Here is a 19,715-nt window from a genome sequence, read left to right as displayed (position 1 = left end):
CCAAAGGTGATTTGGAGGATTACATTTAAAGTAAGCCATAATTAATATAGATAAGGTGCTTTTTAGGATAGGGAGGAGGGTGAGGAAAGAGAGGAAGTGCAGTTCAAAGCTGTTAAACTAGCTACATCAGTTGTCTGCTTTAGGGAAATACACCATAAATGCTCTTCAATGTTCACAAGATTTCGGTGGTTTTAGGTAATAACTGAAGGGGCTCCGTTTTTGTGCAATTATTTATTACAAAATCACTTCAGAACTGGAGCTTTGATTGAGTATGAGGACTGATTAAGTGATTAATGACAAAGGAAATCAAAGAATAGTAAACATGGGGTGGGATTTTTCATGGTCACACTGGAAAAATACATCTTGAATCTTAAGTAAAAACTTATAAATAAGAATTCTTAGTATTTTGGCAATATGATAGTTTTGCTCAGCGTTTTTTTACATAGTCTTCAAATCAGTTGTCCTGCTGGGTAAGGCTTCCTTCTATTTTCTTTACTTTCAGTGTCAATTTCCAGTTTATTAATATATAAAGATGGTACTTTTTAGCGAACGTTGCTTTCAGAAAGGTTCTCAAAACTTTGAGATGACAAAGGGAAGAGCAAGGCACCAGTGTTTATGCTGAACTGTATCTGCTCACTGCACAGTTCCTTGCTAGACTGAAATTTTGAAAGACTGCACTGCAGAAGTACTGTCTCGCCCAACATGTACGGTGTAATGGCCTTCCAGTGCTTGTAACACCATGCTTTGGCACAGGCATTGTTGACCAACTTGAGGAGCACAGGCAGTAAAGGATCTACAAGATACTGGAATATCCTTGGCATTGACAGAACCTGTGTAACTTGGAGACAAGGAGGGAGGTATGAACACTTAGCTGACTTACATAGTCCAGCAAGGTCCTGACCAGGGGCTGATAGGCCCTGCAGACCACATGGTGCTTTTGGATCGGCGATTCCCATACAGACATTGCCTTATCTGTACACTGTGCTTATTAGCTCAAGCTCTGTGGGAAAATAACGCTGTATTTCCTAACTTGTGCAGCCCTGCCAGAGCCTCGCCACCTTTGTGTGGAGCATGGTTTGGCCAGAAGCACGCAGTGCTATTGACTGCCAGGAAATCCCTCTTCAGCTCCTGCAGTCTGGGCCGGCCATACACATCACCTTATGGCAATGGTGCACGTGGGAGTGAAGAGAAGATGCATGCTCAGCGCTTACGTTAATTTTGGCTGAGTGGAGCTGCTGTGCTATTAAGCACTCAGGATTGTTCAAGCTCTTTTAAGTATATTGGGTGCAAGTTTTCCCATGTTATTACAAGTATTTTGCTGAGAAACCGTAAGAATTTAATAACCAGTACAATGCCCTTTCCTTTCAATCATGGCTGCGTGATTCAGTTAAGGAGAGAAGAAGAAAGATGTTTCTGTCATTGAAATGTAAGTTTTAGAAAATAAACACGCTTAACGGCCCACATTTAGAAAATAAATATGATCTTTCCTTAAGGGAAGAAGCCTGCCTTGGTAGAAAATATTATTGTATCAAATATTTGTAGAACTCTCTATGAAAAGAATAGGATGTAAACTGTTGCTTGACTTATCCCTAGGAGCACACACATTGAAATGGTTTATTTTTGCCAAGTAGAACAGTATTATGTTTGCTGCTTTTGACACCAACAATTAGCAGTCATATCTGGTATATGTAATCTTTTTATGATCTAGGAGTCTAGTGACTTACCTTGTTAGCACAAAGGAATACTAAGCTATTTTGGTTGTTTAAGCTTACATAGATGAATGATCTGTGATGATTTAAAATTCACTTTAAGGAAGAAATATGCATGTTTGAATTTTTTTACTTAATGAACAACTTGAAAGCTGCAGTGGTCCACGCAGCTTACTAAAATGAGGACTTAATCAAATTACTTGATTGCTCAAATTATTTGATCTAAAACATTAAACACTTGATTCATAAGAAAAGTGATTTGATTTGCCATTAAGTGAAATAAAGCAACCAGAAATAAGTGAGAACATGAAGTGAAAAGGCAGACCTTAAAAATCTGGGAAAGGCTGCAGTAGTTCTCCAGAAAAATGTTAAGTAATGACAGCTAACGCAGACCGATGTCAGCCAGCACCAGCAGCACATACATGCTTTATTTAGACTTTTCTTTTTTTTTTTGCCTTTGTAGTCATGAATGTTAAATAGGGAGATGAGAGGGTTGTTTTCTGATGCTCAGGCTTCCCGCTCAAGAAAAATGCAGATTCTTCATTTGTATTTGGTCTTGTGGCTGATCGGGCTTGGAGCAGGAAAATGGAGTAAGAAAAAATTTCAAAATTACAGCTTTGATTATCGTTTTATTCATCACTGGCTCTATAGCATAGATGTCTCAAATCATACCACTGTGAGGAGCTAACTACATCATTTCTATGGATTTGTAACTTAATAAATGTCAAACATCTCCTATGGAACTTATTTCACCCAGAGTCACTGGGTTTTCCTTCCTGTGTGTACCACCAGTAACACTAATTTCCATGTACTTCTGAAACCGATGGCCGATAGAGAGCTTCTTTGTATGTTGAACTGATCTAAAATCTTCTTTCGTATTCGAAGAAGGTTGTTTACAGAGCAGAAATAAGATGTGCTCCCAAGTAAAGCTTCTCCTAAGATCTAATTTGTGTGCAGTACAAATTTTAAGTTCTCTTTTCTCAGTAGTCCTTAAAAAATGGCGTATGTTCTGCCATGGTCCATACAAGTGAAAGATGTGTACAGCAAATCCGTTTTGCTTACAGAGAAGATATGGAAAGAAAAATATTATTAGAAGTTCAAGAGATCATCGTAAATACTATGTTAAAATGAAATCAAAACCCCTAATGCTATGCACGAATATTCCAGAAAATGAGCAATTTTCTGAGCATTTCATTAACTTCTCTGCCTAGCACATGTCCGCTCCCGTGGTGCAAGAAGGGGTTTTGCTGTGTTTAGTCGGCACACCTGCTCCCTCCCGGCTCCAGCTCGAGTGCCTAGCTCAGGGTGCAAGAAACTTTGCTGTGGCCTAGCGTGTGGGGTTACCGGAGGGGCCGCAGCCCAGCGCCGCATCCCGCCAGGCGCAGCAGGCCTCGAGCCGAGAACGGCCCTACCGAGAGCGGCCTTCAGCTCTGAGCCCGAGCACGGGGTGGCCCGGGGACGGGAGGAGTCACGAACAATCTCTTCCACAGGGGGCAGAGACACGCGTGAAATAAAGCAACGAACAATCGCTTCCAGTGTATCGGGGGCAGAGACACGCGTGAAATAAAGCAACGAACAATCGCTTCCAGTGTATCGGGGGCAGAGACACGCGTGAAATAAAGCAACGGGTGCTGGTGGGGGGGTACTGTGAGCAAAACCAGAAGGGAGGCAAACGGTGCCGAGGGCAGGAGGAAGCATGGAGGCTGAGGTGCGGGGCTCCGGCGCTGCCCCAGGCACCTCCGCTTCGGCCGTTTTGCGTGAGGAGAGCTCAAAACAAAGCGTGGACCCCTCGCGTCTTCCACAGCGGCGGAAAAAGCTCCTAACTTCGTCCCCAAACGGGACAGCGCTGCAGAAGAGCGCGGAGCCGCCGTCCCCCGCCCCGGATCGCGGCGCTGCCGGTGGCTGCGAGGGAAGACCCGCTGCCGAGGAGGCGAGGGAGCCGGCCCGGGGCCAGGGCTCCCGCGGCCCCGCCGGAGGGAAGCGGCGGCCCGCAGGGCAAGTCCCGGCCGGGCGGTGGGCGGCAGGTGGCCGGCCCTGAAAGGTGCGATTGTCCCCAGCTATTCCTGGTATGCGCCGGGGCGGGAGCCGCCGGGGGCCGCCTCCACCGGGCGAGGGGCGCCGCGGCCCGGTGGGACGGAGCCGCCGCCGCCGCCGCCGCCGCCGCCGCGGGGGGTGCAGCCCCTCCCGGGCGTCCGGCTGCCCCCGGGGCGGGGGGGGTGAGGCGTCGCTTTACAGCCAGCGGCTCCGTCGAATTCTTGCGGTCGCCGAGCGCCAGCGAGCTCCCGGGAGGGGCAGCTCCGCGGGGAGGAGGCGGAGGGGGAGGAGACGGCGCGGGGAGCGTTAAAAGGAGGCAGCTGAATGACAGCGGCTGCTCCCCGCGCCCCCACCCCGCCGCAGCACCGGCCGTCCGCCCGCCCGCCCGGCCCCCCCCCCGCTCGCTGTGCCGGCCATGGAGGGGAGAGAGGACGCGGAGTGCGACTGCCAGGCGGCGTTCGCCGAAGCCCGGCGATGGGTAGAGGTGAGGCGTCCCTCGGTCCTGCCGGGTGTCACCCCCCTGTCACCCGCGGTGCCCTCCCCGCGGGGAGGCCCGGCCGCCCGTCGCCGCGGTTCCCCCCGCGCCGGTCCGGGGTCTCGCTGCGTTCCTCCCCCCCCCAACACACATACACACGGCCGAGGGGGGAGGGCGCTGCCGTGGGGCTGCCCCCGTCGCCGGGCGGGAGCTGCGGGGACGCGGCTCCCAAACTTCGGTTCTTTGTCAGCAGCTGCCGGCTGCTGCTTTTGGAGGGCATGGTGAAAGCTCGCAGAGAGCTGTCTTTGCAGTATCGCCAACGCCCCCCTCCCCAAAATCCAAATTACAGGCTGGTGTGGCTGCCCTCCCTGTCGCTAAGGCTTGTAATTTCCTGACGTCTTGTGAACTATTTCTCCAGCGCTTGCTCTGAGACAGCCTGAATTAGAGGCACTCTTCTTCTGCCTGTCCCAAAAGAGTTCAGGACGGAGACTAACCTGAAATTACAGTCATTTGCTTCTCTCCTGTTTTTAAACGTGAGCGTCTGACCGCACATAGCACTTGACGTAAACATCTCTGTTTCTCTATCGTTAACGCAGAATCACGCTGGAGCAGCATGTGCTAATAATGCACGGGGAAGGAGGTTGCTCGTGGGTGTACCTGCGTGCGTGTGTGTGCGCGCCCACGGTCAGGGCAGCGTGCGGCTGGGCGAGCGAGGCCGATGGTGCGGAGCGCGTTTTGAGAAACGTTAGAAACGTTGCACAGCCTCGCTTAGACTCACTTAAAGAGGAGCTTTAGTGTGCTGGTTTATGGGTATTTTAACGTATTAAGCTTATTTCTTTGCACCCATTCACTTGAGATGAAACTTCCATGGTCAGAAATACTATCCCAGTAACTTTCAAAGGAGTAAAGATTCGAAGAAGGGTGTTTGTTACTTTTTACCCCTCATCTTTGTAAGCTTGTCAAGACCCGAGTCCGCGCTTCTTTGTTTCCTCTGTAAAACGATGACATCTAGTGCTTAAAATCTATTGAGAATTTTGAACTGAGAGCACCGTAGGCAAGGGTATCGCAAATGACTTCCACAAGCGTCAATTTTGTAAGTGCCATCTGTGAATGTAGGTAATGAAAGCAGTCCTGGCTTCCCCAAGTGTCAATTTTGTAAGAGCTAGCTGTGAGTTTGGGTAATTAAAGCATTCCTCTCTCGTGTATACATTTCTTGTATTGCTTTCTTTAAATGGGCAAAGCTCACTTTAAATAGTTTCATTAAGGTGATGTAATGTTGTCTTTGAAAATCCTTTTAAGGGTTTGGGGATTTGTTTTAATTATTACTAATTTTCATTTGATATGGGCTGGTTGTACCATTCCTACAAAAGGTTTCCTCTTTGCCTGCCAGTAGCACATGGGAGCACTAGCAAAGTGATGTAAGTGTAAAGCGTGCACTGTTTGTGTAGTGGAAAAAACGTATGTTCACCTTCCCCCCCCCCCCCCTTCCCCATCTAATTTGTGTGGCTATGCTTTGTTTCTGATACGTGAAAGCTGTTCTCATTTTAAAGTAACTTTTAAACTTACCCCTTGGAGATATGTTTTATTGTAAATCAAGTAACTTAAAAACCTGAAAGTATTGATAAACAGGATATTAAGAATTCCGTAATGTTGAAGGAAAATGTAAATATTTATTTCCCTATGAAATGAGGTTTATGTTTCAGAGAGTCTGTTGTGTTTCTCTACTCTTTAAATCCAGATGGATTAAAAAGCCAAGACCAACTATTTCCGTTGTTGTATGAGAAGAGTAAAGATATGTTTAGAGTAATGAGACATGTCCCAAGGTTTTGTGAGTCTTGGTGAAACGCGGTGGTGTTTACATGATTGAGAGTGAAATTTGGTGACTCCTAATCATTAAGCAATTGGTTTTGAAGATGAGGCAGGTTTTCAAATATTTATGAACTTGAAGTTCTTATGTTTTGGTAAGGTTTTGTGTGCCAGCTTCCCCTTAACATTAGGGGCAGATGAAAGCATACAAACACTAGCTACTATATATTTAAAAGAACAAGCAAAGATCTCTTTGTAAACTGTTACTATTTCCCTTTGCTAATGAAATTTGTGTTAACATATTTCTGATTTTCAATACAGAGCATTTTGGACTCTGAGATCTAAAAAAAAAAAAAAAAAGACACTCAGAAGACCTGAGCTCAAACCTTGAATCTGAGGGCTTTTTGTAACAGGAATGAGCAGCTGTATTTGTCAGATCTTGGGGGAGGGGGGTGGGGGAACACCCCCAAACATCAAAAATTTTCACCCCATCTGTTCTTGAAGCTTTTGGTGAGAGAAACTTTTGTCCTGGTCAGCTCCCTCTTCTGTCTGTTCCCAGCTGGAGTCTCCATGTTGTATGGCAGCCACTGGCTGGTGGGAGCTCAAATGTTTGCTCCTAGTTCTTGTGCTATAAAAAAAAAAAAAAAACCCAAAACAAAAACCCCACCACAACCAAAAAACAAAAACCCCAACAACTTGATTAAGAGTAATAACAACAAAAAATTGCATCTGATAGCTGGTGTTAGTTAATGAAAGACTTTGTTCTTTAATTCAGATTCATGTTGAGGCATAGTTGATGATAATGCAGACAAGGCAGGTCTGTAGTCTTTACAGTGCAAAGACCTCTTGAAGCGTAGTCCCCAGCGTCTCGTGTTTGGTGTGCTGTGGTGAATTGGGAGGGGAGATAATGTTGCTTGTCTTGGTATCGGTTCCTCTAGCTGGAGTCGATTAGTCACTCTGGGAGGGCTGGCTGTCGAGGACATCTACTTCTTTTGGGGAAAGAGGAGTCATGTTCTGTGCAAAACTCAAGCTCTTCTCGGGTGTCCCTTGTCCAGAACCCAGCGCTGGTTAGTGGTGTTGGGTTCTTGCATCTGGGATTATTGGAGTCTTCTGAGCTCTGCCTGTAACAGCTGGTGCTGGTCAAACTTAGGCGCAGCTCAGGCTCCGCTTAGCACCTCAGCTGGGCAGATGGTGCGTGCTGAGAACAGAGTAAACCACTGAAACGCCACAACTTAGAAATAGTTTCTCTAAGGTAGAGCTGTGTTTGCCAAAGCTAGAAATAGCTGGGTTAAAATTGTTCTGCTGCATTCTGTTCCATATTATAACTTAAGCAAGCCAAAAGCTGTTCCTCCAAACCAAAGCATTCTTCCCCCAGCTATTAAATATCCCAGACTGCCGAGTCTTTTCCTGCCTCAAGATGTGGGAGGGCAGTCTGCCTCTTCCTCTCTGCAGTCCACCACCAAGTTCATCCTTGTGAACGAAGGGGAGACATGGTCCCTCTCCCCAAAACTCCCTTCACCATTTTAGGGGTGATACCTCTCAAAGTTCCAGAGGAAAGAAGATTGTGTGCTGTTTTCTTGTAAAACGTCTCAGCGTTTGATTCCTGTTCTGTGTCTTAAATGAACCCTAATCTTCAGGTAAATGTCTGTGGTTTGAAATTGTTTGCTAAAGCAACTTGAAACCTGACCCAGGAAGCCTGTAAATAGTTAGTTAGAGTGCCCTGAGGCAAATAACGCTTGAAGTTCCGCCCCCCCTTCCCCGAAGTAGTTGAATGTACAGGTCCCGTCTGAGGGAGGGTGGGCAGTGAGCGTGTGCCGGAATGAATTGTTGGAGTGAAGCAGCAGAGCTGTAGGAAAGCACATGGAGCAACCTTGACAAATCCACTGAAGTGAAAAATAGGTGTTGGGCCAAGTAACTCTTAATATTGCAAGCTGTTACGGGGACTCTTGGGAGCTGAATTTCTTCCCCTAATAACTGATCTAGAGTTGTTAGTCAGATGTTCTGAGAGCTACTAATTTCATCTGATACTGTCGTCGAGAGCGTCCGTCTCGGTCACAGTCACGAGCAGGACCCTGTAGTCCTGGGACTGTTCCTCATGCAGGGACACCGCAGGGGAGCAGAAGTCCTCTCTAGTGCTAACACTACCCAGTGTTGATGGAGAGAGGTGTTTCGTCATTAGGATTTCCATAGCAAGATAAGGTTTTTATCCTTTTTGATAGCCGGCATTAGAGAAAAAGACCCCAGCATGTCTGGATGGCAGCTAAAGATACCTCTGCTGCTCAGGTCTGCCGTGACCGTTAAATAGGTAGTGAAATTTATCTAAACGCTGTTGTGTGTGCTAATAACTTCATTTGTTATTGCATTACAGTGTGCTTTTCAGAGTCCAAAACAATCTTCCTTTGTGATTTAAAAGTATCTGTTACATTTTGGATGTTGGAAAATTATCTGGGGGCTTCTGGTTTTGTCTTTTTCCAGGAAAAAACAAATGTGTGTATACACACACAGGCACCCGCTGCTCTGCCTGCTCAGAAGACTGAAAAAGCAGATTTGCAGAGTAGCTTGGTAGAAAGAGTCAGCTTGAGGATAAAACTTGAGAGCCAGGACTACTTACTTGAAATCTTCTGGTTTGGACCAACAGTACAGCAATCAAATCCACCGAATGGTCTCTGACATGTGGTCACCAAATGTTTCTATTTGTTGAAACTGTTCGAAGTCTGCATTTCTACTGTATATTTTTATGGCTTCTGCAAATGCAGCAAGAGGTCTAGCAGCAATGTTTTCCCCCTGTATTTGCATAGAGAACTTACCTCAGTGATTATTTTGTTTGGTTTTTCCCCCAAGCATGAATATAATGCATACAGTCTGGTGTGGCAGATGGGAGGAATAACTGTAGAAATAGAAGACTCATCTTTCCATTCAGATCCTCTTCTCATAGGTACCTGTATTTCAGTTGAACTAACCATTATGAAAAGGTTTTTCTCAATTCTGGGTAAGGTATTCTCAGATAGTGTGTAGAGAACCAGTCAATGTCCTGGATGGTGTCAGAATGAAAAATGTGTGAATGAAAAGGCAAAATCTATATATTGTGTTGCCTAAACCATGTCTAATACTGGGTAATTCTGTCAAGTCATAAAACCTGGGTGGGCTGGTTTCTGGAGAACTTCTTACAGCACGGCTGCCAAAGTCCTGTCTCGCGTCTACATAAGGGATGCATTTAACCCTCCTTTAGGTGGATGCATCAATATTTCATTAATGTGTGTAGATTCTTGGCAGTGAGCCCTTGCATGGAGTTAAATCTAAGTATATCCAATTAATATATAAATATGAATTGATACATAAATATACATGCTGTTAAGTAAATACTGTGGGAATGTAAATCCTACAAATAATGTTCTCCGCTGGCTGCAGACTATGAAAGTGCTGTGGCAAAATGTCATATAACAGGGCTAGCAATCATGTTTTAGAGGGACAGGGTGACAGTAACACTGTTTTATCTGGCTGAACATTATTCTCCCTGTTACCTTGTTGTCCCCTTCCTTCTGGACCTCAGGAGAGGTGTCTGTGGTATATTTGGTGATGTGTTTGAGAGAAAAATGGGACTGATTTTTGCTCGAGAGTAAAATCTATTTCCTGTTTTCTGCAAGGTGGGTTTATGTTTTTTCAAGTTAAGTCTGTATTTGGATTTCTCAGAGATGCTTGAAGCCTGTCTTCATGCAGTCCTGTGCAATGGGCACGCAGAGCTTTGAGCTGAGTTCACAGTGTAGTTTCCTTTGTGGATGGTTTCTCTTTGTAGTTTTGAGCGTTGTTTTAAAATTTCGCATGAAAGCAGCATCTGCAGGCACTTTAAGAGGAAGAATTAACTTGTTGACTATAGAAACGGGTATGTGTTCTACAAAGGGGAAATGCATTGCAGCTTAAGGGGATCTACAGACAGTTCTGACCAGACTTTAGTTTTCTTCTATTCTGTATTTTGTAGTTACCAACTATGGTTAGTCATGGTGTTACTTTTGTTCTTTTCTTCCTGTCATTTTTGCTTGTTTTTTGCACGGTGCCCTGATCCTTCCTTCAGTTTTGTGAGGTCATGCATTTTTTTCCACCCGTAGTTTGGGGAGAAGGTGAGATGATGGTTTCCACGTTCAGAATGCCCCCCCCCCCCCCCCCATTACTATGGATTCCCTTTTAGCACCTTTTTCTTTATCAAATACTTTTTTTGGTCCAAAATGTTAAGTTTTTAATGAGCACTTGGGTGTATTACATTAGATGGTGACCTTGCTGAGCTTCGGAAAACACTTGGGATTTATTGTGTTGTAAGAACCAGATACATTCCAGCTGTTTCTTGTACCTACCACTCCTCCTCTTTAAAGTTCCTTTATCCACTCCTGGAGGAGGTTTGTTGTTTTGTTTTTTTTTAAAAAGGTTTGGTGTTTTTTTTTAAAAACAAAACACCACTGCCGCCCCCCCCCCCCCCCCCCAACCTTTTCTGCTTAACGAGACTAACATAACTCTTAACTATCATTTTCTAAGTGGGCTTTCCAGCTTTAGCAATTTAATGAAAAACAGCATGTGCTCTCAGACTCAGTGTACTAGAAAGGCTTCTGCTGGTCTAAGGTGTGCTTGACACACCTAACTTATTATCCAAACTACCTTAGGAGGAGTGTTTTGGTTTTGCTGTTTTTTTCATGTATCTGAATACTGTGAATCCAAGTGAAAATCTAACTTTAAAGGATTGTAGTGAATAAGCTACTTTAAAACAGGTTCTTTGGTTCTTCATGCTGTAAGCTTCTGCAAGCAGTTGTAAATTTAGTGTTTATGAATAGTGCTAAATTTTTATTTTTCCAATGAAAAGAAAGATGTATAGGTCTGACTCATAGCACGCTAGCTTCCAGTTGGATATTTAGCTGTAAAACTTTCATTTGTGTTACACTGAATAGAGAAACTTAATTTCAACAGCGTTTTGCATTTGTGGTACAGAACAGCTGGGATTATTGTAAAAGGGCATGAGGATTATAAGACTTGCTTTATCTTTTTTTGCCAGTGCTGGGTGTGTTGGCACGCTTTTTTTGCGCCACCTCATGTGAAAGTCCTAACTCTTGTTTCTGGATGTGATTCAGCTTTCAGTCATTACTATTAGAAAAGAAAACTGATATACTAACTTTGGGAAATAGTTATTACTATGTTGGCCAAAAAAGTCAAAATCATTGTCATGTAACACAGTTTTAAAGGAATATCTCGGATGGGATCAATTCAGCTAGCACAGACAGTGAAAACTTGGTTGGGCCAAGCTGTCGTCCTAGGGTAGGTCCCCCACTGACGTGGTTTTGTGTTAGTGCCGGGACGTTATCACAGCAAGGTGTCATTGAAACTCCTGCGCTTGGCATGTGCTTCTCCTGCCTCCTTTTGTGGTGGCAGCGGTGTTTGCCTGACCCTCCGGTGATTTAGCTCAGGGAGTTCATCTGATGGTGGAAACTCAGCGTGTTTTGTGGTATTTGGTACTCGCTTGGCTCCTGGGAGGCGAGATGGGCACCAGCGCTCGTGCCAGGGAAGAGGTGGTGTTGGCGGAGGTGGCCTTTTGGTGGCAGCTCGCTGTTGGGTTGCAGCCGAACTAGTGGGATGAAGAGGGGCAGGCACCTGAATTTAGACAAACCATCTCTTTCCCCGAAGGCTTCTCAAGTCACCTGCTTCTGCTCACTGCCCGGCTCTCTTCCTTCGATGTTGCAGGAGCCGTTCGCTAGGCGCCCGGGGTCGAGGTATAAGCTAGACACCTGAATTAGGGAGGCTGGCTTCCAGCCATAAATAACTGCTTCAGGATGAATTTCATAAGGCTTATAAATACAGTTGGAGCTGTTTTAAATAGAAACTCTGCCAGGAGCTCCTGGGCGAAAGCATTTGAAAGTATTTGATGTGTTTATACACTGACTTCTGCTACAGCAGAAGCAGCCCTTGTGTCGTTGGTTGGGAGATGGTCCTTCAGAAGTGTTGGGCCATCTGGCCCAGCAGTTCTGCGGGGATCATCGCCTGCCCTTCAGGGGTGCAACCTAATCCCAGATCTAATCTCCAGTGTTATTTGCAAATTCTTTCCTGGAAGTACTTTATTGGCCCTGCTATTTGTTATTTATTTATTATTTTTTCCTTCAGGAAGGAATTTGAAAAATCTAGCTTGTGGAGTTTGATCTGAGACTTTCTATGTGGTCAAATGACCACGTCAGCTACTAAATCACGATGCGATAGAGAACGGAAGCAAACGAAGCCAGATGTCAAGGTGGCTGTGGAGAAGAGGAAGAAAAGTTAAGATCCAGGTTTGACGCTACAGGGGTGAGGGGTTTTGTAGTCACAGCTGTTGCTCTGCCTTGAAGTGCTTCTTTGGATACTATTTCAGGTTAGGTGAAGCTGGGAACAAAGCTAGGCATTACTGCATTTTCACTCTAGGAAAAAACTCTTTTCCTTGTGTCACCATGCTCCGTTTGCCTGAATGGTGCTACTGGCAAAATGTACCTTATTGCTGCACCTGAAAATGTAATCCTGAGCAAAAATGGGCCAGACGTTTGATTGCAGGTTCTTTTGCAAATAGAAGGGGTTGAAACAAAGTGACGTTGACTGTCTTAACTAACTACAAAGGTCTCACCTTTGTATAATTTTTTTTTTTTAAATGTCACGTGTGCATCCTCATTGCGAGTTCTCGGCATTCAATAAAAAGGTTGTGTGGAGTTGCTCTTATTTGGGCTGAATGAGAAGGGGATGAGGATGAAGGCATGAGCTCCAGGTTACAGATGGATATCTCTCACAGACATTTGCCTGATGCTATGGAGGTAAAAAAAACCCTGATATAATAAACATCAACTCGATTATTATTCAGGAGGGTATTGCTTCACAGCTACGAGTCTTACGTGTCGACGAATTTTTTCAAAGATAAATCCCCATTAAAATGCACAGACTGGGTTGCTCACTAATGATCTATCTTTCATGCATCTGATAAAATCCAAAAGTTCTCTGTGACGTTGGGGTAGGTCTTGCAGACACGAGCTCTAATCTCATTTGAGAGCATCGTTAAAGGCTCCATGAAGTTCTGGATGTCAGGTGTCAGTGGATGGGGTTGGGAGTTGCGCGCTGCAGAGAAATGACAGAAGAGAGAGGCTTGAAAAAGGAAGAGGAGAAATGTGCACCTAAGGTTATTTGTAAATAACTACTTTTTCCTTCTCACCGGAGTGAATTTTTTACCTTGTAAGTATTTAAATAGTGAAATTTTGTAGAACATACTGGCTTTTTAAATCTGGGGGGTTTTTTTGCATTTGTTTTGCATTTTGGTCATTTAAAAGATTGGAAGAATACAGCCTCAGACTGTTCTAAATTTCTGAATGTGTTATTATACTTATTGTAATTTTTTCACTTACGTATTTATAAAATCAGTATCTCATCTGCTTTACCTACCATGGGGCATGAAAGCCTACTGTTAGACGTGGCTGAAAAATGCGTGTATGTGTGTACCTATGGTTCCTTTTTTTTGTTTGTTTGTTTTTTCTTTCTTACCTTCCCAGCTAAGAATTTCTAAAATCTATATTTTCTTTTTTTTTTTTTTTTTTAACATGGCAACTAAAATCTTGTGGCATTCCATTTTCCAGTGGAATCTTTGACCTTTTCTTGTGAAAACTGTCTCCCCTTGAAAATTACAGTAAAAAGAAGAATGTTCTTTCCCTAAACTTATTCGGATGTACCGTAGTTAAGAACAACGATGCTATTAAGTCGTGTCTGGTTCTCAATATAATGGTTAATTTTGTGAGAATACAAAATACTTAACATGCACATTTCAGCAACAAGATTTGGTCTTTGCATGCGGGCAAGTCTCTTGCAAGAGCCATATCTACTGGTCACGGTAACAAAGCGTAAGGTTGGAGCAGCGTTTTGCAGCGTCTAAGCAGACGTGGTTGGGAGGCTGGCAGTAATTCGGTTTCCTGTGTCTGGTGCGTAGAAGGGTTAGATGCGATCCAGCCGTGCAGATTTCCAGCAGTGACTCATCTGATTGTTTTCTCTTTCCTCTGCGATCAGCCGAGGAGGTAGGATAGAGGAGGGTGTCTCAGGCAGTAGAAGACATCTCTAATGTCACGCTACCTTTCAGGTACGGGGGAGTGAAATATGGAAAGGATATCGGTGTGTCTCGGCTGTTTTTAAAGGTATGCCAGCCTTCCTCACCTTGGTCTTATTTTTTTTATTTCCTTAGAGTATTACCCCTAGCCCGGCTGCTCTGTGGCTGTAGCTCGGCCACGTCCTGCTTTTATTCTTGTGCTAATGTGCAGTCTGGGAATGGGTGAATCTGGTGCAGGCTCAGGTTAACAGACATTGCTCCTCGAGGGAGGATATGGAGAAGGGATCTGGATCTCCGGATCCTTCCCATCCCAACCTCAGCACGTGCTTCTCCAGTCAAGTGAAGAAGCGTATGTGTCTTTGTTTCTTCTTGAGGTAAAGGATATATGTTCACCTTCAGGAAGGGGCACTCTTCTGCAGACTGCTAGTGAAGGTGGATGTGACATGCACTGATTTTTACCAATTTTTTCATCTACCAATGCATATAATGTTGCTTAGATGGCACATAGTGCTTTTAACTTTTGACAGAGATGCAGATTAAGACCTTTAAGTGCTTTGACTGTGTCCACCTACCTGATGTAGGCTGGGAATTGGAAGCAGTGTGGCTGCTGTCACACAGAAATCCACGTGAGCCAGTTTAGGTCTGGCAGGAATACCCATGTATTCTACAGCATTATGCACATAAACATTCTTTGAGATTAGGATGCTACCAGTTAATTGCAGCTGGACACAGCTCATCATTTTCTTCATCTAAAGAGCCTGGATATTGCTCACCGTTTTGTTTTGCAGAGAAGATTTAAAGTGTGAAACATGCTTCTATGTAACTTCTGTCTGTCAGGGAGACTGTTTCCCAGAGTACTAATAATACATAGGTTCCTCAGCTATTGTAAAAGTGTAATGGTTGCTCATCTTTTTAAGAGCTTGCTAGTCTTAGTTATAGAATGCAACATCCTTACCATGAGAACTGTCTGTCGGAGAAGCTTCTCTTGAGAAAGCTGTTTTAAATCCTCTCGTGTTTAGAGGTAGGTATGTGGATTTCATACGCCCCTTTCTTTTCTGTATTAGATGTGTAATACCATGATATAAGAAATAGTCTCTGTGTAAATGTTAGCATTATGTATCTCCTCCCATCTACTTTTAAAATAGTTTTAATCCTGTGATTCGGAAGGGAAATAGGTAAGGGGCATGCAGATAAAAATCCATCCTCTGTTTGGGACCAGTCTGATGGGCAGCATGGTGCATTGAGGATCTTGGCACACAATAAGGAAGACTGTGGGGATTGAATGTTACAGTAACACCAGCGATCAGGTACCGAATATCATTGCACGTTACATATGTGGTGTTGTCACATTTTTCAACTTAATAAGAGAAGTTCTGGCCATCTTCTTGACTTCCATGAGCAGCTCCTGTTTACTGGTTGAGTTTAAACGGTCATCTCTTTTTGTAGAATAGGTTTTGTGGCTGTGATGCTCTCTGATTTTCTGCCGAGAAAAATCTGGTTTTAATCTTTAATTCTAAGCCATGTTTTCTGGGAGGTGCTCGGAAGTAGGCATGAGTCTTCAGTATGAACTAAAAGTTTGATTGTTTCCTGGATGTAAGTGCCAGGACACTTTCTACTTTACACTGAATTTGACCAGGGTCTGTTGCAGCAACTCCCAGTGGTCATTAAAACATCACCTCTGCTGCTGCAATTTCATTTCTACATAGAATTAAACTGACATGTTTTGGAATATTTACATAGTGCACTTCTCTCTATTTAACTTCTTGGCATAATCAGGCTACAGTACTCTCATGAAAACACTGTTTTGGTTAAACGCTACAATGAAGTGAAGTCTTTAATGACCTCTGGAACATCCTGTAAGCACTGATCAATCATAGGTGTTGGGCTGGAGTTGTGAAAAAAAATCTCTGAAGCAGTGGCTAATTTCAGGGAGAGAGTTCTCCAGCAGTCAGAAAACTGGTATAATGCTATTTTAGACCTTGAAGCCCCTTGCTTCTATTTATATGTGGTGTCAACGGGTACTTGTTGATGATGCTTGTTGCAGATACCACTTGCTACAGTCTCGGATGATGGGGAAACTGCTGCACGGAGCGAACGAGCAGCTCATGTTCTCCCTCTGCATAGATTCATTACTCTAACCAAGTTACTCGCATATATGCAGTCTGGAAATACTAGAGGTCTTTGATCTTTAAAACTTAATGTTTGGAAATGTAAATGATGCACTTCTTTGATCTGCTTCTTAAATTAAATGGTAATTGTGAAAATTACATTAGGCAGCTTTCCACTTAAAGGTTTGTACTTTTCATTTCACACTACGTTAATTTTAAGCCATATGCCCTTGCTGGTTTTTTTCATCAGTGAATTCTGGTGAGGGGGAGATCCTTATGTTTCTACATGGCCTAATTGTCAGCAGTGTGTATATTTAGTGAATAGACCTTAACGTGCAAGTCCTCTAACGCTGACGCCAGGGATTGTCAGTTTTGCCTGGATATTCCTGACTAGGTGATGGGAATCATTAAGGCTGAGCAGTAGAAAACAAAGAGTTTGAGCTGTGTGTGGCCAAAGTGGGAGGCTCTGACTAGTTCACTTCGGGTGTCAGGAAACGCTTGGGCACGTGCTCCGCTGCAGTCTGGTGGTGTGTCCTCCCAAGCATCCGCTGCGAGCAAAGCAGCAGAAACTTCTTATCTCAGTCCTTCTGTGCTACTGGACTATTTGCTGTTGCCTTTCCCAATTACTGTCATCTTCTAATCAAAAAAGCTACTGGGTAATTCGGGGCTCCTAAAATGTTGATGAAGCTCATGCAAAGTTCAGTCTTTTCCTTACATCAGCTTTCTAGTACGTAGTGGATTTGTCTATCTTATTTACCATAAATGATGATGAAGACCTCTCTGCCTTTGTCCTGTTTTCTTATGAAAGGGGCCTTTGAAGTCTGAGGGCCACATCAAACTGCCAGCTAGTAACTCACAAGGTTATTCAGAATCTTATCCGTGTGTAATAGGTTCTTTTAAGCTCCTGTTGGTTTAACGCCAACTAAAAATCAGCTGCTAAACTGAAATGAAGTTGTTAATTACCCCCTTAGTAAAATCACTTTGTGTACTTTTCATTTATTAATATTTGTTTAACCAGGCAGAGATTAAGTTTGTGGGGGAGAAGGTTCAAGGTGGTTAGTACTGAATGTCTGCCACAATGACTTTAAGATGTACTCATGGCTGGAGGAAATTTTCTGTGGTTTTTTTTTCTGTTGGTTTTTTGGTTTGTTTTGTTTTTTGTTTCTTTGGGTTTTTTTGTTTTGTTTTGTTTTGTTTGTTTTAGGAGCAGGTAAAGATTCTTGTTCCAGATCAAAAAACATGAGTCTATGGAGTAGGATTTTCTCTGTTTTGAATATCATCATGTGGACCTTCTGCTGTAACTCATGCTACAGTCCCAAAATTTGTCTTGCTCCCTATCTCCTTTTGATTTCCTGCAGTGATGTTTGTATGAAGTTCAGCATCATGCTGAATTACCATATTGCTGCTTTTTTGCTAATTTCCATTTGTATGTGTGCTGGTGGATTTGAGCATTCATCTCCAGTAGTTTGCATAGGATGTTAAACAATCTGATTGCTTTAGTGGCACCCATCAGTTAGGAAATTGCCCAGCTGAGATGAACAGGAACAGCTCAACTCAGAGCTGCTACAGCAGCCTGCCTGTGTATTTGAACTTTTTTTCTTTAAGCACAAAACAGAGAGAAGATCTTTCCAACCAGGGATAAAAACAATTGCCAGGAAAAAGAAACCTGAAATATCTTTTCTGAAGTTATGGAAATGATTTAGCTTGGGTTTCAGTGCTTCAGTGTGATAACTTCCTTATTAAAATTTCTTTTAGGTGGATAAGGACTTATAAAACTTGCAGATAACTGTTCAAAGTGAAAATAAGCTCTCTTAGGTTGTTTTTTTTTTTTTTTTTTAAGTTAGGAATTGGATGCTTAAGTTTTACTTCTCCTTGTCTTAAGTGTGGAGGATTCTAGATCATCCTTTCTCAAAATTTCTCTTTCCCAATATGTTCCTTTGGCTTCTGTGTCCTTTTGAATAAAGAAGACTTGTAGAATTATTAAGAAACTAATTTTCATACAGATGTGAATTAAAATTATCTGATCGCAATGTTTGGATTGGAGGCGGAGGGGGCCACAGGAGCCCTCTGTCCTCTCCTGCTGTGAGGACAGAGACCCCCGCAGTGAGGAGCTGGCCAGGAGCGGGACCGTGCAGCAGGACCATTCACCGCCACTTGTGAATCGTCAGCCTCTCGTTACCCAGGTCTCAGAGGTGTGTCGATGTGGTCACTGCTTATTTTTTCCATTCTTCTTGAGCCTAGTATAAAGGTCCTGTGGCTCGAAGTGGCTGTTGGTTAAACAGTAAAGTACCATTTTAAAGCTGCTATTTTAAAGTATCAGGTGATGCTAAACTTTTTTTTTTTAACTGTTCCTTCATAGGGATTAAACTCATTTACAGTCAAGTTAGAGCAAGTCATTAATTAAAGTAAGGAATTTTTGAAGTCCAGATTTTTTTCTCAAACTTGAAGAACTTGAAACAAGTGTGCTCCTTAGGTGCCTAAGAGCAGGTAACTTGTATTTCCTGGTGAATGATGTTGCTGGTTTTAAAATCTCTCTCACTCCTCCTTTAAGGCTAGCCCAGAACTAAATAAAATAAAATAAAAGACCTTAAGCTTCAGACCAAAGCTTTGACTTTGAATGAATTGCTCGGGATGAAAAGAGAAGTGGTAGGTGTGTTCTGTTTCATGGATTTAAAAAACAAACACAAAGTAGTGCCTGCTGCCCCATTCAGAGCAGTTGCTGTCGGGAGAGCTTCTCTCCGAGAGCCAAACTTTCATAAACTTTCTGGAGCTCCCCACTTTTCCTTGTATAATTTCATTTTTAGTCTTGTTTGCAGAGTCTTGTGACCTCTTGAGAGTTTAAGGCTTTTCCAGAGACAAGGGCTGCCGCAGTCCTGTAACCCTTTGTGCAGCCCCCTGTGATGGAGCACAACAGCCAAGGACTTGCTGTTTCCCATAAAACTCAAGAGGAACAGGAATCTGATAGTACAGGTGTCTTCCCTCTTTAAGGTGCAAGGCTGCCATTAAATACAGGAATCTCTTGTAACCAGAAAAATAGATATTTAGATAGCATTATGCTTAATCATATTCTTCTTTCCCTCCCCTCCTATTGACATGAGGAAAAAGGTTTGACAGTGACGTCTCAAGCTGAACTTGCTCCTTGGGGGCTTCGTTACCAGTAGAAATGTAGGTACTTGTTTGAAGTCTTGGGAAACTGAAAGGGCCAAGCTTTAGGCTTAAAAAACCCAGTTGTTCTTGTCTTCCTGTAGGTATATATCATACAGCAGGCTTCCTTTTCAATTTTATGATAAATAGTATATGCTAGGTTTTGGCATTAGATCTTGAAATCATGTTTAAATTAAATGCTAGTAGTCAGATGAAATGGGCTTAGACAGGCTTTACTTTGTTTTGGTGCTTTAGAGCTAATCATTTACAAATTGCTGAGCTAAGGGGCACAAATTAATGACATTCCAGTGTCTTAAAATAGCCCTCACTATGTCATACTGAAAAAATGTGTATTTGGTGTA

The 19,715-nt window shown here is 43.4% G+C and overlaps 1 protein-coding gene across 1 annotated transcript in view; it reads left to right on the top strand.

Moving 5' to 3' along the window:
- The first annotated feature begins 4,102 nt into the window (after window positions 1-4,102).
- The window catches only part of LMO7 (LIM domain 7), a 135,471-nt gene continuing 119,858 nt past the window's right edge, over window positions 4,103-19,715 (top strand). Inside the window, 1 exon segment of the mRNA XM_030036511.2 lies at window positions 4,103-4,227. Within this exon segment, the coding sequence (XP_029892371.1) occupies window positions 4,159-4,227 (69 nt within the window). The 5' untranslated portion in view covers window positions 4,103-4,158.

The sequence above is a fragment of the Aquila chrysaetos genome, chromosome 14, assembly GCF_900496995.4.
Source record: "Aquila chrysaetos chrysaetos chromosome 14, bAquChr1.4, whole genome shotgun sequence".
Taxonomy (NCBI): domain Eukaryota; kingdom Metazoa; phylum Chordata; class Aves; order Accipitriformes; family Accipitridae; genus Aquila; species Aquila chrysaetos.
This window is presented reverse-complemented; position numbering and strand designations above follow the sequence as displayed.